The sequence below is a fragment of the Corvus hawaiiensis genome, chromosome 6 (genome assembly GCF_020740725.1).
Source record: "Corvus hawaiiensis isolate bCorHaw1 chromosome 6, bCorHaw1.pri.cur, whole genome shotgun sequence".
In the NCBI taxonomy this organism is placed as follows: Eukaryota; Metazoa; Chordata; class Aves; order Passeriformes; family Corvidae; genus Corvus; species Corvus hawaiiensis.
This window is the reverse complement of record NC_063218.1, coordinates 27,785,496-27,808,627: the sequence shown is the minus strand read 5'-3', so window position 1 is coordinate 27,808,627 and position 23,132 is coordinate 27,785,496. Positions and strand designations below refer to the sequence as shown.

Here is a 23,132-nt window from a genome sequence, read left to right as displayed (position 1 = left end):
GGCACCAATCTCTTCTCTGGGGTGACAGGACTCAAGGAAATGGCTTGAAGTTGTGTCAGGGGAGGTTTAGGGCAGGTATCGGGAAAAGACTGTTTACCCAGAGGGCGGGTAAACAGGTCACCAAGCCTGATAGGGTTCAAGAAGCATTTGAACAATGCTCTCAGGCACAGGGTGTGACTCTTGGGATGTTCTGCACAGATCCAGGAGTTGGATTCGATGATCCCGGTGGATCCCTTCCAACTCAGCATATTCTGTCATTCTAAGTTCATAAACTTTCTAGGACTTCAGAATGGACACGGAGTGCTTTGACACAGACGATAAAAGCTGTAGTAAATTGCTGGGATATACACTACTCAAAAGTACTGTGGGGAGATCAAAGTACCCAATTACCTGGAGAGAATTACTCCTGAGTTTTGCCCAAAAGAGATTAGATATTACCTTTTCAATATCAGAAGACATGAAAGAAACTTGGTGGTAGAAAAGTTATCCCCTTGAAATATTACTACAGTCCCTTCTGAAATACAATTAAAATAAACTATACTACAGAAATTTTAACTACAAGGATGTTCACGGTGCCAGAACAGTCTTCGAAAGAACACGAGAAATTGAAACGTTTTTTAAACAAATAATTAGGACAATGTGACTGTAAAAAAAACCCCTGAACCTCAAAAAGCACACAAGGGCTAATTAAGTTGAGAATATTCTTTAATCTTTGTTGAAGAAAATGTAGTTCTATTGAAGAACTACATCTTAAAGTTTTCTTTTTAATGTATCTAACTAACCTGGGACCAATAAGATGCTTTCTAAATGCTATTTTTGAAAGCTTTATGTAGAATGTATGAGTAATAAAATGTCTGTAAACCCTAACACAATAAATTGCCTTTTTTCCATAATCATCAGGCAGACAGACACACTACATTGTAACATCGATGTCTGGTACAGAAAAAAATTATTATTATTCATAACCAAGATATATCAAGTAAAAAAGCTTTGTATGCTTTGTACAAAACCAAACTGCATGTTTTTATTCAGACTAGCCTGTTTTTAGAGAATTTACTCATTCAAAATGTAAGAAAGAAAATATGTATTAAGCAATTCAAAAATGGCAAAAAACTAATAATTTCAAACAGCCAAGGTAAGGAAGGGAATAATAGAGTCCTAAACCAATATTACATATATACACTATGTATAATGTATTAGTGTAATACCTCAATCTGTTGCAGAATCTTTGTAGTAATTTTTTTACTTGTGAATTCATCTGGTGGAAAGTTAAACTGAGGATGATCATCTCCTTCTGAAAATAATCAAGAGAAAAGTTTTCTTTTATTTTGTTTTCATTAAAATATTTCAGAAGCTCTGCAAAATAGCTAAGTTACCTTCTTGAGAAGTCCGTGCTGTGTAAGGGTCACTGGCAACTATATACAAAATTCTAAGCAACTGCAGAACATCTTCTACTCCACAGGAGTTCTGTCCGCTGCCAGCTTTGGCCTGAGGTTGTTCCTTGGCCAAACTAAGGATATCAGAATTTTGAAGAGTAGAAATGGCCCCTTGACTCAATCCAGATTTTGATCCATGTTCACAAAAATCCTGTAAAAAAAAATGGTTAAGAATGAAAACTGCATGTTGGTGTCTTTAGGACTGCATTCCAAGTTGATGATTTGAAAAAATCAAAATGGTTACTGTGCTCAAATGTAACAATTAATCAAACTGCGCATGGTGCAAATCATTATTCGAATGCATTTTAACACAACTACACTTAACAGAAGACGTTAAAATAAAAAGGCAAGAGCAGCAAAACCTAAACTTGATATTGGCTTTTAAATATTCAACTTCCCTATAAATATGATGGCTCTCCCTCCACAAGAATCTTTAAAGCTGCAAAACAAAGCACACAGCCATTCATAATAAAAAAGTTTGGATGCAGACATATACCTTGTATGCAGCTATGAGCTGGGAACAATTTCTGTTTTTCCTAATACTTTTATTAGTGCCGGTTAATTTCCAGTGGCGCAGGAAAGCTGAGTCTGCATTCTTCTGCAGGTAGGTTATCAAGTCATTCTTTGGTAATTCATCAGTGCCAAGGTACTGCTCCACATGCTCTACTGACCAGCAACCCTACAACAGGAACCACCAAATGTTGGTTTTTCCTGATTGTAAAGTCTTTAAGATTTCACATGCAATATATAATGTCTTTCTTAAAGGAGCATGCATTTACAAATATACTCACTAATATTCTTTAAGTAATTGAAAACTGTTAGTTTTTTTTAATGTAGCATTTCAAAAACTGCAATAAGATTTCTTTTGCTTTTATTAAAACAGCCATAAAACACAAAGGCACAGAAGTAGGCCTTACCATTTTTCCACTTTCTTTCTCTTTATCAGAATCCTTCATTTCTCTGTACATGATTCTAGACATCAAAACAATGAGTTAGTATTTCATACTCATAGCACATCCTCTAAATTCTGAGGTTATACATTGACTTGTTAGATAATATGATGTAAAACAGCAACAGCAGCTGGTCTTTGCTGCACAAAACATCTGGGACACCCAGTGGCAGCAAAGTTCTTAAGCTCTATTTTCATGATATTGGTATTTATCTTGCAAAGTATTTAATTTATGTTTCCTTAAGTGAGACTTGAGTAATCAAACAACCTTCATCGTGCCAATTTCCCAAGCCGTCTTTAGATTCTTCACTACACATGCACCAACTCTTTAAAATTTTTAAGTCCTAGGGAAGCTTACTGTGCATTAACTTAGAAGATTACAACTATTTCTCATGTTTTCTAACTAGAAAATAGTTTGTTACAGCATGCAATTTTTGACAGAAGGCAACTCAGACAATAGGTGCAACATATAAGCACTGATGAAATCTGAAATACAGTTAAAAATACTGCACCCCTCTTTATTGCAGTTGTCACTTTCATAGGCATTATTCTTCTAGTATGACAGAAGGGGTAGTAAATGAAAAACACCATCATACAGTCTCACAATTTCTGTCTATTGCTGTAAAGCTAGTAAGGTCAAATTAACATCGAGAGAATAGTTAAGGTTGGAAGGGCCCTCAAACATCACGCTTAAATAGAATTTCCTGTATTTCAATTTGAGCCTTTTTTCTTCTTCTCCTTTCACATGTGACAACAAAGAAAAGTCCATACTCTGCCTTCCCTATATCCTCCCATCGGGTATTCATACACATTGGTAAGAGCCCACAAGTCTTTTTTCCTCCAGGCTAGACAAATCCAGATCTCTCAGAATCTTTTTTGTACGACAGAAGCAATAAGCCTTTTAATCGTCCTAGCAGCCCCTTGCTAGACTCAGTCATGTCCATGTCTCTCTGGTACTGAGGAGCCATAGCTGGGATATATGTAACCGGGATATAGCACTGCAGGTGTGTCTCACCAGTGCTGAGCAGATGGGGAAGATCACCTTACTCAACCTTCCTAATGCAGCCCAGGGTGCTGTTGATCATCTTTGCTCTTGGGGTCCATAGCTGGCTCATGCCACCCAACTTTATGTCCACCTGGACCCTCAGGGCCTTTTTCAACAACCTCCTTTCCAGCCAGCTGACCCCCAGCCTGAACCAGCACAAGCAGATTTTTCCCCAGCTGACAGACTTTACATCTCCCTTTGTGCAATGTCACAAAGCTTCTGTCTCCCCATTTCTCCAGCATGATGACGTCTCTTGGAACGGCAGCACAACCATCTGCTCCAACAGGGACTCCTCCCCAGTTTTGTTTTGCCTGCAAGCTGATGGTCTGCTCTGTCCCATCATACAGTCCACTAATATGGATGTTTAAACTATCCTGGACCCAGTATCAACCCTTGGGGTACAACAAGGACCTTTACACCAAGGACCACAACCATCTGAGCCTGGCAGTTCAGGGGTTTTTCAGACACTATCTAGTCCATGCTTTCTAAGTTTGTCAGTGAGAGAGAAAGCGTTGAAAGCCTTCCTAAAGTCGAGGAAAATAACATCTGCTGCTCTCTTCTCATCCACTGAGCCAGGCATATAGTAGAAGGCTATAATGCTGGTTAAGCATGATGTTCTCTTCATAAATCCATGCCACATACTTCCCATCACCTCCTTATCCTTCATTGTTTGAAAATGGTTTCCAGGACTATCTCTATCACCTTTCCAGGGATTAAAGAGTGACCAGTTTGTAGTTTCCTAGATCCTTCCTGCTTTTGTGGGAGGCAGGAATGAGACTTCCTTTTCTCCAGTCCTCAGAAGTATCTCCCAATCCTCATGACCTTCCAAAGATAATAAAGAGTGGCCAGCTCCTCTGGGTACATTCCATGGGGTCCCATGGACTTATATGTCGAGTGAGTGTTCACTAACCTTTTGCCATTCACATCTCACCAGATTCAACTCCAGATGTGCTCTGGCTTTCCTAATGCTCTACCTTCAAGCTGGGACAACTAAGATTCCTCCTAGATAATTTGACCCATCTTCCACTCCTTGCATGCTTCCCTTTCACACTTTTTTGTTCACCCACGCAGGTCTCCTACCGACTCTGCCTGACTTCCTACATATTGGGATGGACTGTCTTTGAGTCTGGAGAACATGATTCTTGGAAAAAAAAAAATCAATCAACTCTCCTGGACTTCTCTTTTCACTAGGACTATAACCCCATGGGATTTTTCCAAGCAGATCCCTAAAGATTATGATTTTTTTCTTTGGTTTTTCAGGCACAGCAATAGTTTTAAAACCAGTAATAACATCCTGACATAAACACAAAAAGAAAATTAATTCTAGCATTGCTTATTACAAAGGAGTTAAAAAATTAACATTGTTTCCCATCCATTTTCTAATCAGTCAGTGTTCTCCACACAGAATAATGAACTGGTAAGCTTACGTGTATGTTGGCTCCCAAATACGTCTAAGTTTGTCAGATTTCACACTGCCATTACAGGAAAGCTGTAACAATTTCTGTACATAGTAAAAGATGGTAGATCGAAAGTTCATTAGGGGCAGTTCTACTTCTCGAGTTGTTCCAAGACCTGAAACTTTCAAGGTAAGTGCTAAACGTGGCGAAGGCATGCACTCAACCTCTTCCAGCAGTTCTGAATGAGGTGTACCTGCAAAAATTATTTGAGAACCCTTAATACAAAATATATAATGCATGACAAGGTGGCTTAAACACCAATAACATGGTTCAGTAAGGAAGTGCAATGACTTATTGCACACATGCCAAAGAGACGAGACTGAGTTCTAACTATGAACTAAATTACGATTGAAGAATTTCTTTATGGGAGTAAAATTAACAGGAATTTCTGAAATGCCTATTGATCCCTGCATCTTGGTAACACCTCCTTAGATATTATCACAGCACATGCGTTCTTCTTTTCATACACAGTATCTTCCTTTCAGTTCTTCAAAATAAGCAGTGGCTTATTTGCACATATGCTAAAACCTACTTATTCCTCTCTGTAACGAACGTTGAGTATATCCACAGTGCTGAACAAGAATGATCTAAAGAGCCAAGGAGCAAAATCAGGTGCTGTGCTGCTGATCGTTCACACTGCTTCATCACTGCATTACCCTTCCCCTGCCTTGGCTTTGCACTGTTTCAGCACGCCCTCTCCGAAGCTATTCTGTGTAGCTTTAACACAGTTAAGTCCCTGTAGTGGAACCAGACATATCAAGGTATTTATCACATCTTTATCATATCAAGAGATTTTATCATTTATCATGCTTATTTTACACAGCATTTAATTTACTTTTCCCTCAATAATGCTTAGACCTGCAGAGGTAGATGAAACTCTCATTTAAGCAAAGAAAAGCCACACAGCCGCAAGAGCATGTTGTACTGGTTAGTAGTGATAGGATCCCCAGATGCAGTGGGCCCTTAACAGTGAATCTCCACCCTAAAGTCAGATTAAGCATCACATATCTTGTCAGCATACCTGGTGGAGGGATTTCTAGGTCAGTTGTCTGTTGCACATTAGTACGACCAGGCCTTGGGTCAAAAGCAGGAACCAAAGCAGAAAACTGCCGTTTCAATACATAATCATCATCCCATGTTCTTCTACGGCCTCCTTTGGTTTCATACTCCTCTTCTTCCTAAAAAAAAAAACCAAACCCAAACAAAACAAAAAACCCAAAAACCCTAGTTGTTTTTTCGATTCTTCTAAAGAAAATAATTTTATTTAAAAATTGTAAGTTTATGAATACAAACAGTCACAAACTAAACTGCAACTCTACTCAGCTCTGGTAAGGCTGCATCTGGAGTGCTGTTTCCAGTTCTGGTCTCCTCAGTCAGGAGACACATGGAGCTCCTGGAGAGGGCCTAGACAAAGCTACAGATATGACATAGGGACTGGAGCATCTCTCTTATGAGGAAAGCCTGGAGGAGATGGGCCTGTTCAGCCTCAAGAAGAGGCATCTGGGAAGGGACCTCATCACTGTCTGAAGACAGGGTGTCAAGAAGATGGATCCAGGCTCTTCCCAGTGGTGCCAAGCAATAGGACAAGAGGCAGAAACTGATGCACAGGAAGTTCCACCTGCACGAGTAAGAATTTTACTGTGTGAGTGATCACACACTGAGACCGGTTGCCCAGAGAAGTTGTGGAGTCTCCCTCACTGGAGATACTCGAGAACCATCTGGACACAATCCTGTGCCATGTGCTCTAGGACGACCCTGTTTGAGCAGGGAGGTTGGAGCAGATGACCCACTGCAGCTCTTATCAACCTTACCCATTCCATCATTTCATTATGTCTTCATTATGTTAATTTTCTCTATAAAATCAACATAAAATAAATCAAAGCTGGCACATATAGTTCCACTTAACTGGTCAAGCAGGAATCAAAATTATCAAACCCACAGAAATGAACATAAATGGACTAACCCTAAAACAGGTGTATTTATAGTTTCTGGAAAGAATTAAAGTTTCCATGAAGCACCAGAACACAGGAAAATACAGAGTACTGAAGACCAGTAAAGTTGGTGTAGGTATTTTGTGTATTCCACAAACTTTGTAATACCAGAGGTTCAAATATACCCAGTGATGTCAAAACAAACAAATTAATTTTTTTGAAAACAAGAAGCACTTTTTTCCAAAGTGTATACATATATTGATACATAACGTATACACATTTTATCCAGAGATTAAATCAAATATCAAAATACTAGAACTATTTTGGTGGGGAAAAGTACCTAATTTTCAATAAGCTTTAACAAGTATTAATTGCTTATGAATTTTCTACAACAAGCTTTTAATCTGTTCAACTCCTCATTGAGAAGAATTACATGGAATATCAAAGGGAATAGTACTGGAACCCAAGAAAGAAAAATTTTCTTTTCCAGACCTGCTTCTTGCTGTATAATCTCAAGCCAAGTCTACTTTAGCTACTTCTGCTGCTTCCCATGAACAATAGTAACTCCATTTAATAATTTTTTTAATTATTCAACATTGTACAAACTAAAGTTACTGCTTGCATTGTAGATCCACTTAAGTAGTACTGGCTTGGTTTTTTCCTAACTTTGTACCTTTGTGGAGAAGGTGAAAAAAGATGTTTAGTAATGTACTTGAGTTTCTCTTAAAAGCATAATTACAGTAAGTTAAAACGCTAAATATTTTGGTTCAAATGAAATAAATATTTACATATTAATTACAAGATGAAGTTTCTGTAATTCCATAAAACAGTATTTATATTTATTCTGTAAAACATAAAATTAGCATTAGTGAAGCCTTATATTTTTCCTCTTAGATCTTGCAATATTCATGAAGGCCAAGCATTTTTCATACCAATAAAGAACAACCAAATGAAAAGCCAGAACTCTTGACAGTGTAAGCAAGAACCATGTGAACTACCATGCTGGGTTTTGTTTTACCCCCACCCCATTGTTTTTTTTGTTGGGGTTTTGGGGATTTTTTTGAGAAGCGAGAGATTTCCCCTGGCAAACTTTTGCTTCATACAGGCCTATAGTTAAACACATGCCAGAACTGAATCATTACAAAATACAGCAGCGTATCCACAAAGTTGTATCATTTCATCAGCCTGTGAACTATCAGTTCTACTGATCCATCATTTCTACTGTCTTGTCAACTTGTTCCCAGCCTGGTTTTAAAACATTAATTCTGACCCATAAGGTCTCAGGTATCCTGGTGTTTAAAAACACTTTTCTTGTGTTTTTGACTACATGCAAGAAATGAAGTAAATCTAAATAAATGTGTTTTAATTAATGGAGATACTATAGCTAAGACTTCCTATTGCAAAAAAAAAAATCTGTGGATTTTTAATGCAGCTGTTAATCAATTAAGACACCACCTATGCTAACTATACCATACCATAACTTCTTCATATTCTTGATCTTCTTGGTTATCATCTTCATTTTCATCATCTTCTTCATCTGGTTCAGGTAGATCCTCATCATCATCTAACTCTGCCAACAGAGTACTAGCTCGGCAGCTATCAAGAAAATCTATAACACACACATATATATATATTTACATACAGAGCAAAAGCCAAGTATAACTTTTAAAGCAGAATTTTTAAAATTAAAGAACCAAAGCATTGGAAAGAGTGAAAAAGCAAATCTTACTTAAACCAGAAAGAGAAAACTAAAAAATTGCCTATTGCATAACAGGAATAAAAGCTGTGATAAAAGCATATACCTGTTAAAAAGTGCAGGGATCTAGTCAATAGCATAACTATAAAAGCACTTACTATTGGTAGAAGTGATCAGCAAGAGTGATCAGTTTCTCATTTGCTTATAGTATTTTATAATTACACTTATTTTAGATTACAAAAGATCACCAAAAAATGGTGTACAAATGCGTATTATCTGTTTCTATGTCTCAATAATTTAAAAACAGGTGAGTGATGTAATTTCCACAAAAAATGTGTGGTTTAGACCTTAATTTACAATATAAAGGACATGTAAGATAAACATTTAAGAGTGGTATTTTAAAGATTCAATTGCTAATTAATTACTGTAACAAGAAGTTGAAGGCCAAGTTCCATTTTACTCACTTAGCACTAAGACTTAAAAAACAACCTCCCAAAACCAGAAAGGAAGTTCACAGCAATCCAAGTGGACTGGGATGAAGCTCTGAACTTCTACACTTTTCTATGCACATAGAAACTATCTATACCACCCAAACACCCTTTGTATTGTTGCTACCACCCCTATTGATACTTGAATGCACTCTATTTGCTCAGTTGTTGGTGATATAATTTAAGACTTGTCACACAATCAAAACATCAAATTAGACTTAATTAAAAGAGCAAAGGGAAACAGTATACGCAGATATATTAATCAACTGCCTCCAAGCAGCTCAATTCCAATACCCATTGAAACTACCCGAAATTTTTCAAGCAATTTCAATAGGCAACAAAATAGAACACAATCTTAATCAAACAATATTTTAAAAAAATCAAGTATCTTTTCTTTCAAGAATATCTCACAGTTCAATAAACTTTACATTAGGAAGTATTTTCCCATATCCATCCCAAGTTTTTCTTGACTTCATTTTATCAGCTCGATTCCTGTGTATTACCGACCAAGTTATCTAAATCTTCTCTCACTGTATTCATACGCCTCAAGTAACTTCTGTCCTAAAGTCTATTTCTAGGGTATAGCATTCACAGAACTCTGGATCTGTTTGTAAATCATGTAATTTCATTCTTCCTGTCAATTTTTGTACTTTTTTCAATTTTTTTGCAATTTCTATGATGGTATTGAGATACCTGGAAGCTATTTTAAGGGTACAATGTGCCTAATACAAGGTACATCAGACTGTGCATGTAGCATGCCTATACAACGCAACAAAAAATAACATTTTGACTGTAATTAGAAGTACATACGCAAACTACATTAGGAACTAAACTTGAGGAGGGAAAATATTCAAGTGCCTAGATAAATTATACCATAAATAATAGTAATATAGGATAGAAACTGTTGAAAATAAAGATTTGAGAACAGAAGGAAATACTACGTTAACATTATTTTACTTACTGCCTTACAGAACTAGTAACACATGAACAGCTCAACTTTCAAATACTTTTCAGTAAGTAAACTACTATATGAGAAAATCATAACAATGGGATAAAAGGAAAAGTCATTAATGGGAAGTCTAATGCTTATGTTCATTTAAAAATGAAACTTACCATATAAAGAATATTCTGCCTCCTGCCCTGTATCGCTCTCACTAGATGTTGATGTTAGGCTAGTAGTTAGAGTATTACTAAGCGACTGACCAACAGATAAAACTGTAGTTGCTGTAGCTACATTGCTGCTGCTAGTAACACTGGATGTAGACATGGTCACTGTTGATGTGGTACCAGTTGTAGTCAGATTAGGAAAACTTTGGGCACCCATAAGAGGAGAAGCTATAGATAAAGATATGGTAAGATAAAATAAATGATTTGATGACTTGAAGAGTACAACTTACATGCATGACTCCTGTGTTGAAAAATATATTTGGGGCTGAAAAATTATCAGTGTGTTATTTTATAATAAAGAGCAACAGACTATAAAGGGGAAGGGTTTCCCAATGCAAAAGTGCATCTTACAACATAGATGCCCACTTCTGAGCTTATTCCCTTGCAAACATTTAAGATAAATAATTTTATCAAATAAAGCCCCAAAATCCCACTATAAATCTGAAATTACTTAATTTCATTTTCAACATATGTAAAGAATTTCTGAAATCTGTTACTCCAACATTGTGATCTGTCTTTAAATCTAAAATGAAATTTAACATCTAAATTATCGTATTATATAGTGCAAACAAGTTAACTACATATATAAGTGAATTGGGAAGAGAACATATTAAAACAAATGTGAAACTTGTGATGAATATGCACTTTTTCAAGGTTCTTAAATCAGCTCTGACTTGTTATTTTTCACACAACTACTAAAATATATGTTCATCACAGTCAACAAGCCTGAACTGACAGCACTGTGAAATGTATGACTTAAGTTGGATGATTTATAGAAATAGTTTTCAGAATAAGCAAGCAACAACTAAAAAGTTACCTTACTGTACATTCAATAAAACAGTAAATGCATTTTAGTTAACAACTGAAACAAGACTGAATTCACTGTAGACTCAACAGAAAGAACTTCAGTAGTGTGCATAACTGAGTATAAGTTATACCTATGTGCAACTACACATTTAGAATCCAGTCTGCAAAACATGTTCTCACATGCTTATCTTTAAACAAGGAGATTAATCACAAGTTTGGAGAGAAAAATTTGAGAGGTCATCTGTACTAAGAATTTAAGCCTTAGGTTTTTCAATCTACTTTTTCTAAACTTTATCAAATGTAAGTTTTGCAGTTTTAAAAGAAACATTTTCATTATTGCCATTTATGTAAACTGAGACACTGCTTTCTTAAAAAAAAAAACAAAACAAACACCTCTGCATTTCATATTATTATCACCAAAGTTTGCAAAGGTTACTACTCTTGAAGAAGGATATAACAAAGCTTCTTCCCCTAACGGCATTTGGCAACTTTTTGTGAAAAATAAATGTTACTGTTTCTGCTTTCCTTCTCTGTTACATACAGCTACTACACACATCCCAGCCCCTTAAGAACATACCTAACATTCTGCAAATAAAAATGTAACAATGCAGGGAGGGTATGAAACACTAGTGTAATAATGAGGGAAAGTGCAAATTTTAAATTTAGACTTGTTAATAAGCTTATGTTCTTCTCTATGAAAGCACGAAAATGAAAAACCAGTTTCTCCTTTGTTGTTCAAGAGCTTGAAAATACATTGTTCAGTATTCACATCTTTTACCCTCTGCTAATTAATAACAGCAAACTCACTGCTGTTACAATAAACAGAAAAAGATATTAAGCATCAGCATTCCGTTTGCTCTGAATTCAAGAGCAAATTGAAACCGGCTACCCTAGATACCACTTAGCTTCTGGCAAATACTGATGTTTTCAATGGAACCAGTACAGCAAGTCCAGAAAGACTTACATCACTAACAATCATTTCAGTCTTGACTTTTGGAGTGTTGGGTTGTTGTGCATGGTTTGTTTGATTGTGGGGTTTTTTTGTTTGGTTTGGTTGGTATTTAGTTTGGTTGGTTGGGTTTTTTTAACCTGAACAGGCTAAAAACCCCCAAAACCAAATAAATTTAAAAAAAAAAAAAAAAAATCAAGCTTTTTACAATGCTCTAATTGAACTCTGGTGAGATTGCTCAAATTTAGTCTCTGATCTCTTTTAGCAATATGAGTTAACATTTACAGTTTCTATTCATATAAAAAGTATAAACCAAAATAATTCCTACATGAAAGATAATAGAATGTATGGCTATTTTTATCACAGAATTAAATTTTTAAGTTGCCCCGTTCTTATTTCTAACTTTTGCACTGTATGGTATCAAACATCCATGAAATCTTATATATGCTGTTGAAATATTTTGCCATGTTTTTCAAAGGTGGTCTCTTTTCTCTCCCCTCAATACAAAAGTACTTCAGAAGCAGAGCCACTACCTGTCTAAAAGGGGATCATTTACTGGCAAGCTTTCTTTGAGTATCTTATTTACATTTTTATTGCAGGTTGTGAAAGACTTTCTGCCCCACCTCTAGTATCACAACATGAATGTAAAAAAAAAAAAGTCAACAACATTAAAAAAAAAATCCCCCCCAACAAAAAAAGAGAACATTCAGTATTTAAAAACATTTAAAAATGCTAAAAGCAAACACCACATTTCTAAATAAGGAAGCATAGAATCATAGAATTGTTAAGGTTGGAAGAGACTTCTAAGACTGAATCCAACTGTTAGCCCAGCACTGCCATGTTCACTGCTAAACCATATTCCCAGGTGCCACATCTACACAACTTCTGATCACTTTTAGGGACGGTGATTCCATCACTGCTTTGGGCCATCCATTCCAGCACCTGACCATGATTTCAGTGAAGAAATTTTTCCTAGTATCTAATCTAAACCTCCCCTGTCACTTCTTACCTGAGAAGAGAGGCTGCCTCCCACCTCATTACAACTTCCTTTCAGGCAGTTGTAGAGAGCAATAATGCCTGAACCTCCTTTTCTCCAGGCTAAAAAACCCTCAGCCACTCCAACCCTTCACCAGCTTCACTAACAACCATGACAAGCATGAAAGCTTAACAAGAAATTTGTTTTTTCTAGCTTGGGTAATTTCACTTTTTCTAACTTGCCTACCTCATGAAATGCAGTTCTCTGGTTAAAATACTATCACCATCAGAGAACAAAATACCTGACAAGTAACAACTTTGATGGGAGCACGCTCAAAAAAGAGTGAACTCGCAACAAGCAGGTTTACAACTTACCTTGCTAATACCTTGATCCCACATAAAATCTGAGAACATGCAAATGTTTAAGCATGTATATGTCGTTTAAAACAGTTAACTACAAACTTCCTTACATTTAATGCGCCTGAACAGTTCACTGAATCTAAGCCTTAATGACCATACCATCTCTAGAAAACACACAGTATTAGAGTACATTATATTATGTAGCTTGACAGAATCAGGAATCTGCTAACATTTCATTATACTGTAGTTCTTTTTCCTTTGTACTGTGTTCTTAGCTCCTATACTCAGACACTTCACAATATGCATAAACTGCCCTTCCTGAGGAAAATGGAAATATAACAGAAATTGGCATGTATAAGGTGAATATGCAAAATCTACACAGAGCAGAAAGCCTAAGTACCTGACATTAGCTACTGTTGCTAGACTTCCAACTTCTTGGTCTAAACCATACCCTCTCCTTAAACCTGTAATGGACATCAATTTCAAATTTCTTTCTATTTGATGGGTACCACAGTGTAATCTGACATCACAGGGCAATGTAACACTTTTCAGCTGACAGGAACTCTGAGTCCTTCAAGAGTTCTACAGGTATACAAAAGGTCAAGGCTGCTCTAAGTACATTTCTCTGTTAGCCAACACAATCCAAACTTAAGTGTAACAAAAGCCAAAGAAACAAAATCCTCAACTAAAAATAAAAATTGCTTACTTACTTGCAGTACTCACAACATTTCTTCCCAAAGTATTAGTATTGTTATCACTGCTACTCCGGCTTAAATTCATGTTGTTTGTGGCATTGGTACGTGCTATGTTTGCCACTCTTCGTACAAAGGACTCCAGGCTAGAAGTTTCTCGAGATGATAAGTTCGGAACACTTGCACTGGAGCTCATGGGTGCCCCAGCAGCCAACAAAGAACTGACTGAGAGTCTGTTACTCGCTGAAGAGCTTAGAGGTCGTTGGGAAGCTGCTTCTTTATTAGTCAGTTCGGAGACTGAACTCACGTCAGGAGAGCTTACGCTAACAATTCCCATGGATATAGCACTGGACTCCCCAGGAGTACGTATTGAGTTATCAGGACCTAACTTCCTCTCTGCATTTTCGTTTCCCATGTCCGCTGTTAAGGTGCTGGTGCTCGCACTGGAAGATGACCCTATATCAGCCTGAGGCACACTATCAGCGGAAGACAGAACGACAATTGGTTCATGGACGTCAGTGCCTGAAACTATATTTTGCTCCAATACGCTTTCTGATCTCCGCTCCATTTTGGTCGAGCCCAAGCTGATGTCGCTGCTACTTGCCACGCTACACACAGAACTGCTGCTTCCTTTTCTACTTGAGGAGCCTGCAGCAGCAGTCGTCTTGTCTGGACAGTTGTTTTTCACCAAGCTGCTCCATGACTGCGTTGTGCCTGAAACAGTGGATGAAACAGGTTTGGGTGATGCCGCTGAGTCAGGGTCGTACCCTGGCGCAAGCTTGAGGTCAAACTTTCCTTCTGCGCCCATACGGTAAGAGTTAGAGCCACCAGCATCCCAGGTGACATCAATCCAGCCTGGAAAGGGACAGGAGTTTGTGAGATCCAGCAGAAAGCAGACAGGAGGCGTGTCAGACAGTAGCTCCACAATGTGGGATCAGCTTCTCATTAGGGCTCTATGTCTGAATCAATGAAATCACTAAGTGACCCTTATAGCCAATTAAAAAATAAGTATTTAAATATAAACAATTTAGTATTTTGCAATGTTGTCAATTTAGAGGCTGCTCATTCTTGCCACCTTAATCTTCAGGGTCACAGAATCCAGCTGAAAATAAAGTTTTCTTCAGGAAGGAACCTGACCTACTAGGATCTCTCAAAATTTTATTAGCATGTATCAAAATTGGATTCTCTAATAACAGAAATGTATATTAAAATGTATTGTAACTTTGTTAGTATCTACCAAGAAGCTGTAATTATTACAAGGACATTCAGTAACATTTTTCTTTGTTGGATGCTTGTGGATAAGCATATTTACCCAACAGAAGACATGTTAAACTACTGAGTTTGAGATTTCTTATTCTTAAAGTGAAAGAATTAATTTACTGATACACAGCTTTTTAGTTCAGCAAGTTATACTGACTCAAACATTCCTTATTCATAAAAAAAGTCTTATGGCAGTCAGGTAAGGGCTACTTCAAGTAAAATTTCAGGGTTGCAAAGAGAATGTGTTTCATAGAAAAAAAACTAGCCTGGGACCAGAACAAAACTCCAAAGCAATGCTACTCTTCAGTTCCTTTATTAAATTATTATTTTGAGTAGCAGAATTTCTTAAGAGTTAAATATAATAAATCTGCAATAATGAGGGTAAATTTATTAAATTATTAAATTCCTTTATTAAATTATTAAATTATTAAATTATTATTTTGAGTAGCAGAATTTCTTAAGAGTTAAATATAATAAATCTGCAATAATGAGGGTAACATGCAAAATTTAGCTAACTAGGGCAGAAATGGGGGCAAAATTTATTTTTACTTGTCTAAATATGTACCATGATCTAAGAGTCACCTAAAAAATCCCTTCTAATATTTCTCACTTAACTGCAACAAATGTTGATGTAACTATTTTAATTGATACACATTTCCTTCAAGAATGATATCCCTAAAGTTTAGTCTACTTCTGCAATCTCAGACAAAGTCGAAACAAGTATCAGGTCCAGATACACACATACTTTTCTTTATTAAAACAGAAAAGAGCTAATATCAAGTAAAATAATCGTTTATTACTGTCAGGTGCACCTTCAGCTTTCAAATATCCAAAAGTCAATACTCCTAGACTGAAACAGATGATCACAGGCAATTTGCTATTTAGAAATATCACTCTGGAGAAAAAGTAGTTAAAAATGGATAAAGTTTTAAGATATGATAAGTAGACATCTCATCCCCAAATGAGCAGGTTTAGATCATGTTATTCTTGTATGATTTAGTTCCTTCTTCATGAGCTATAGCTGAGTAGCTTCATGTCACTAAACCTTTGAAGGATAAAATTGTGACGCAAATCTGAATTTTTTTCTTCTACAATTTATTTGCCTTTTTTATCAAATACAAAAAACTGCTCCATACTGTAGTTCGACAGTATATTTTTTCCCCTTTATGAATATCTGAACCTGGTATTTTTTTTCAAAGCATAACTAAATAACTGTTTTTGTTTTGTATAGTTCCTTTCCCTAAAGTATTAATTACAAGCGGTTTTAAATCTGAACAAATTTTAAGTACGTATTATGTACTCAGAGTTGTACTGCTCCATCATTACAGGCCTAAAACAACATAAAATTTGTCTAAAATTGTGAACAAAGACCAAAAAAGTAAATGAGATACTATTTTCAAGATTCTATATGAAAGAAAGCTGGGACACGAATGAGATGGTTTGCATCACCATTTGATAAATGAACCTCAATTTCACCTATGGTTAAGTGGGAAAGTTTTACTGGAACATAGGAATAAAACCACTGATTTGGTAGAATACTACTCACCAATAACACCTCAGATCTTCACAATTATAATGTAGCTATGGATATTGTTGCATCTGATAAAAATACATGGATGATTGAAGACTTCCCTACAAGCTATACTGAACATCTTAAATAAAGTTCAGTTTCAAATCATTTTAAGAGACTGTGTTTTGGACTTCTCCATGTTTGAAAGCTGACACCTCAATAAACTACAAGAAACTTTCAAGTCTGACAAAGAATGAACCTAAGAGTGGCTGAAGGTGCTTCAGAAACAAGGCAAGTCTTATACACCTCAAAATACGGGGAAGAGAAGGGAAAAGGTAGAAAGCATGTTCAGCTGACAAGATCATCACCTCCCCTGGAGCCTCTTCAATAACTTAACTTTTACTGAGCACTGACTTCCGTGGGTGTTGCAGGGTTTATTTTGCTCCTTAAGTTAATAAATTTTCATCCTTTAACTAAAAAAAAAAAACTTGATCCCAAAGAAGCTTGCAAGGTAGGAAAGGTATAGGATATAACAAAAGTCAAGAAAAATATTGCAAATGCTCAGCTAGAAGAAATGAAGAAGTTAATCATAGATTTTGCAGGCCCAAAGCTTAATTTATCAGCTTGCATCACTCACCTTCATATACTTTGTAACAAATGTCTAAATAAGTTTCATATTTTAATAACAGTTTAGTGTTTTAATTAACCAAAGCTGTATAAAAGTTTCCTTTACAGCAAGAATTTTTTTCATGCGTTCAAATGGAATTTCACAGATGGACCCCAACAACTGTAGTATTTTAAGCTTCTTCCCTCCAAAGTATTTAAAACTTTTATCAACTTTATCAAGACATTACAAAAGAAATACTTTAACACTACCCATTCTGCATGATCTAATGCAACAGACATTTATAAATTCAGGCAACTCATGCTCACCATTATGCAGTTCTCCTGTAACAGTGCCTTCACCCTGTGGGCTTCCATCCTGATCTCTCCATTTCCAATCAATTCCTCTGATTACACGAGCTCCTGGAACCATGTATTTTAACACCTGAGAACGGACTAGACGTCGCTGCCTTCTCAGATTTGCTTCAGCTTCTTTAGCAGCTTTTCCTACAAGAAATGTAAGTTGAAAAGACTTGAAAGTATTGAATGGGCAATAATTTTGAGCTTATTTCTAAGCAAGTTCAACTGCACAAGTTAACCTCCTTTTTTACACTGATTTTTATGTTGTATGCTCATTAGCATTTTAAAGGAGCAAATAGGATATACACATTATTTTTCTTACCCAGCTGATCTTCACATACTCCATTCACAGTGCCATAAAGTTCAAATCCAGACAGGGAGAGGTAGTGTGTTTGCCCACTGGCATTCTTTCCCATCTGTTTTATTCTAACATGTCTCCAACCTTGTTTCTCATCTTTTGGAGGATCTAAAGGCCATGTTGCTGTAGACCTTTAAGTTTATTAGAAAGGGGTGTTGGCAGGTAGCAGGGAAAAAAGAAAAGGCAAAACCAAAAAACCTTAGTACCAAAGCAAAAAAACCCACAGTGCTGATCATGTATGCATATTACAAGATATATAAACCTAATAACACCAGGGTCAAACTTTGGATGAGTGTTGGTGTTACAATTTTGTCAAAAAATAAAATGCAAAATTCATAGTGATAGAAAAGCACAAATGCCATTATGTGAAACACACTGAGAACCTATGAATCACTTGTTCTCCAGCCCATCCTTGATAATTTGTCACCTACCCCTTCTTTAGATAGATACATTATTACAACCACAGTACAAATTAAATTAGCCCACAGTCAAGTATGTTTTTAACTGCGCTCAGTTTTATGAAAAGTGATAAAATACACTGACATACCCTGGTTCATTGAGACTACAGTCATCAACATGAGTATACAAAGTAGTCCAGTTCTGTCCATCCTTAGATACCTGGAAAACCCAATTTCTGAGAGCAGATCGTCCATAACCTCGAGCATGACGTAATGTGTATGCTGATGGTATAACCCAAAGGCCAAGATCTATGGCAAACCAAGCATTCTTATCATCATTAGTGTGACAATTGAGAGCTGAACTGTCACGGCTCAGGATGTCTTCCAAACGACCGTAAGGCAGATTTCTTCCTTCTGAGGATGTAACCACTACTAATCCATAGGCTGCTGGATTTACCCACTCATATGCAGTTCTGTATCAAAAAAGAGAAATGTACTGTTCAATTATTACTTAAAAAAACTGGTTTCAGCAACATTTGACATTTACTGTAAATTGTGTATAAAGTTTATCACAAACCAAAATCATCAATATAATTTTAGGTAATTAGATAACTTTAGATATGTTCCAAACATCACTTTGTTTGGGTTTTTTAAAACACTGTAGCAAAGGGAAAAAAAACAAACCCAAACCAACAAAATCACACAGAACCATGGCAAGCAAAAACAAAGACCCAAATTTACCCACTACTTCACCTTCTTAGGGAAGCATACAAACAAATTCTCAACACAACTGACTCATATTTTTCTATTATTTAAGCAGATCCAGAAGAAATGTAATTCTGTGATTAAAAGATACCTCCCACTTCTAAGAAAAAAACAAATTTAATTTCATTATGAATTCTTTGTCCCCATCCTGCCTCATGGATTATGGTTTATTGTGTCTGACTTTAAAATATCTAGCTTTGGAAAACTCACTTTGCATTTGTTCCAATCCAGTAAATAATTCCATTTTCATCAAAATCATGTTGATGCCTGAACACAAATGTTTGGCCTTCTCGTAGTTTACGTACAAAAACAAATGAAGCCCTGTCAAAGTCGTACCATTGCTTTGCTACCTACATATGAAAGAAAAGAAATCAAATATTAAAGAAGCAGAATATAACCATTCCTTGTGAACTCTGTGTGTGGTATGTAGCTCACCATTTTCAGGAGGTACTGTTCTAGAGATTCAACAGTTGCCAATGGCTCCATCTTTAGCATTCTACCAGTTCGATCTATTAAAGATGTTTCCCCCGAGGCACGTTCCAAACGAAACCTCAAGCGCCTTGTCAATATCTGAAAGAACAGCTAAACATTAATATAGGCTCTCCTGTTTAGGTTTTGGAATTTTAACAAAACAGTGTATATCACTACAAAGGTTTCAGTGGCCTATCAAGTATCTTTGTTGCACAACTTAAGCACTATATTCTAATGAAATGCTTTAAAAAGTAATTTCCTAGTACTACCTTTTTTTCAATTAACCAAACAATCCCTTACTACGACAGCCAATGTGTGACTCAATTACACATTCAGCTAACAGCTTCTCACTTTTCCTATGTCTTCATAGCTTTTATTTGTTGACTAGCAAATACAATAATATTGAAACTGAAAATTATTTTCAAAAATACTGAACAGCAACAGTGGTTTTGCAACTTTTTGCAACTATTTCCTAGACATTTTACATGAAAACAGAAATATTTATACTTTTCTACCATGTTGCAAAATCCTGAAGTGTGCTTTCAAATAGAAAAAAATTAAGACTCCACACAAACTGGGAAAAAACAATTAATATTCTTAGCCAAACTGCCAAGATTCCTCCATAAGAAGCTGCTGACCCTGGAGGAATCTTGTATTACCAAATGAACATACAGCCCTAGATGGGACCCTTAAAATATTTAAAGCCCATTCCTCTGTTCTTACTAATAACTGTCTTGTAATTGTAGAGGGCATGTTCCTATATAAAGGCAACAATACCTGAAGACAAAAGAAAGAACAAACACACTATCGCTTCAATCAAAATTTACTTTTACCTCACAGTGTTAAAGTGACAGTAGAGGAACACCCATGCATTTACGTGTTAGAAGAAATAGATGCCAAAATTTGGTTGTTCTCTACCTAATTCTATCCACTTCTACAAGAATATGATTCTCACAGACAAGGTGTGTAACATATAACCTTCAGTTGTGCACCACTCAGTGTGATATGTTATCACTGTGCATTTACCTGAAGATTATACGTAGATCCTGGTGTATCATACAAGTGGAGAGGTAGACGTTCAATAGATTCTAATACTGCTATCAATTTCCGAATTAATGCAACTGCCGGACGACTGTGAAAGAGAACAGTTACTATGTTACCACAAAACAAAACAAAGAAAAAAATTCTACAGTATCTCAGAAAACAGGATCCCGCTGAGACAACTATCTCAGCATGCTATTTCTACCAACAGTATCTGTTCTAGTCACATGGTTACAGCACAGTAAGAAAGATACCAATCTGCACAGGGATGAACAAGTCATCTTTATATTGTCAATAGATGTTCTATAGATTGACTCTTGGAGATAAAAATTTTCAACTGCTACTTTGATATTGGATGCTGTCTTGTAAGATCAATTTTTTATTCCATTGAAATGGAAAGAACAGGTACTTCGTCTTTAAATTATTTTAAACATACCATACTTCTTCACAATTTCAAAGGGGATTTTCTTGGTTTGGTATTATTTTTACCTTTCATCATCCTCATTTTCACTGAATGCTGTTTTGAAAACGTTTATCCTCTCTACCAGTTGACTACAGTCTTGTTTCACATCTAAATCAACATTCTAAGAGGAAAAAAAAAGCTACATTTAATACAAAGTAATTAATTTCATTTTTATACAGGCAAAACCATCTATGTAGTCTCACTGAATTCCCTATTTAAAGTCTGTATGTGAAAAGCTAATCATCAGCCATTAGACCTGACCAGAGTTGACTTAAAGATTTTTCAAGGCTCATTCAAACTAAAGTCATCTATTGTGACAGCTTATCTTCTTCAATATGTAGACCAGTAACTGGAGCAAGTCTGCCCAATTTTCACCAAGACAGGAAAAAGACACATTTATAACGGATCTTTCAAATTACAGCACATGCCTTCATTTCATCTTTTTTAAAAAAGTTTTTCTCTAAACACTTATGTCTACAAACTCACATTGTTTAAAACTGTCAGCAGCGATTGAACTAAGCCACTACTGCACATTTCATACGGAGAAATAGTATTCTCATCCTTCAACAGCACAATTAAGTTTTCCAGAGCAGTCTTCATTAAATCTCTCCAAGTATTTTCTCCCTCAATGCACTGAAAGACAAAAAGATCATTATCATGAAACAAGGTATGCCTGTCCACTTGCTTCAGTTGAAAAATAATGTCCTAGGAAAGTACCTAACTAGGTAATACATGCATTAGAACTCTCCACATTGCAGACAGACATACTACGACTCTCCTTTACATCATGACAGACTAGTCAGAACATCATGTGATTTCCACTGATGTCACACATTAAAAATAAAGGAGATACACTTACCTGCCTGTTTGCATGAAGTTCCCATGCAGACTCTAACTGTGTTGCTATGTTCCTCAGTGTTACAACTACTCCTCGAGGCATACTTTCAACTGCTTTAAAATGATCATCATATAAATCTCTTGCCATAGTGCGTACCTACAAATGGATTTTGATAATCGGAAGTCAGACCTTACTGTAATGAGACTGTTATTTTACTCCTAGATACTGCAACCTTGGTCATCGTTTTTTAAAGTAAGTCCACGACAGGCAGACAAATAGGGAAGAATAAAAACCCATGTGCATAATGAAATGGCAAAGGCTGCGAAAGGAAAAAGGTACAGGAGAAATAAATGGAAATACACAGAATCTTACTGACAGAAATGAAATTTACCATCATGTATTAAAGTTACAGCAGAAAAGGTAGGAGGAAAAGGTATGATTCTCAATCTGTCAATCTTTCTTTTAGAACTGTATCATGGATCAGGTAATCTTTTTAAATGTAAAATTAAGCAGGTTTAATATGGTTTCTGGATGCCCTATCAACATTCCTTAAACCAATTCACACAAAGTCCCTATATGACCTCTTATAGTAGGAATTACTTTTTCTACAAAGTATGGTTCACACAAGATACAGATTAAATAAGCTCTTATTAAACAACATTTTTCTTTTGTAAGAAATTTCCCCAAAAATCTTTCCTTTTCACTATCATTATATGTGCTACAATAATACATTACACAAGCTTCAGAACTACACAGTGCAATCTTAGGTATAAGAGAGCACTGCCTTTCTTTTATCATCCCACCTATTATCATTTTACACACGGTATTTCAATTTTCAATTTAGTGTCACATTTCCTAAGATATATGTCCTTAAATGCTGCAGATATAAGGTACAGAATATATTGGCTGCACTGTTAGAAACTGCAAGACAGTTCAAGACTAAAGATTAGCCTGAGTCCTTGGTATAAGTGGATCACAGAACGTAGTTATTTTGTGGGGTTTTTTTGTAAAGAACTTAATACTTGATTTCTTAGTTCCTCCTTTTCCCCCCTCATTTTGAGGAGAAAGGAGAATTTTAAAGATATCCAAAATGTGGGTGTTTACTCATTTTGC

At 36.1% G+C, this 23,132-nt stretch overlaps 1 protein-coding gene across 9 annotated transcripts in view; it reads right to left on the bottom strand.

Annotated features, from left to right (window-relative positions):
• HECTD1 (HECT domain E3 ubiquitin protein ligase 1) overlaps window positions 1–23,132 on the bottom strand; it is a 63,372-nt gene that overhangs the window by 8,613 nt on the left and 31,627 nt on the right. For 4 of the 9 annotated variants that reach the window (XM_048306105.1, XM_048306106.1, XM_048306107.1 and 1 more), the window contains exons 16-33: window positions 22,041–22,175; window positions 21,668–21,814; window positions 21,208–21,302; window positions 20,704–20,809; window positions 19,642–19,776; window positions 19,417–19,556; window positions 18,591–18,914; window positions 18,008–18,174; window positions 17,656–17,832; window positions 13,971–14,807; window positions 10,116–10,337; window positions 8,294–8,427; window positions 5,909–6,065; window positions 4,858–5,080; window positions 2,354–2,408; window positions 1,933–2,115; window positions 1,377–1,587; window positions 1,209–1,294 (exon numbers count right to left, since the gene is read on the bottom strand). In XM_048306105.1, the coding sequence (XP_048162062.1) occupies window positions 1,209–1,294; window positions 1,377–1,587; window positions 1,933–2,115; window positions 2,354–2,408; window positions 4,858–5,080; window positions 5,909–6,065; window positions 8,294–8,427; window positions 10,116–10,337; window positions 13,971–14,807; window positions 17,656–17,832; window positions 18,008–18,174; window positions 18,591–18,914; window positions 19,417–19,556; window positions 19,642–19,776; window positions 20,704–20,809; window positions 21,208–21,302; window positions 21,668–21,814; window positions 22,041–22,175 (3,534 nt within the window). The remainder of the gene's footprint in view (window positions 1–1,208; window positions 1,295–1,376; window positions 1,588–1,932; window positions 2,116–2,353; window positions 2,409–4,857; window positions 5,081–5,908; window positions 6,066–8,293; window positions 8,428–10,115; window positions 10,338–13,970; window positions 14,808–17,655; window positions 17,833–18,007; window positions 18,175–18,590; window positions 18,915–19,416; window positions 19,557–19,641; window positions 19,777–20,703; window positions 20,810–21,207; window positions 21,303–21,667; window positions 21,815–22,040; window positions 22,176–23,132) is intronic. The other 5 variants (XM_048306109.1, XM_048306110.1, XM_048306113.1 and 2 more) reach the window with 3 other exon arrangements.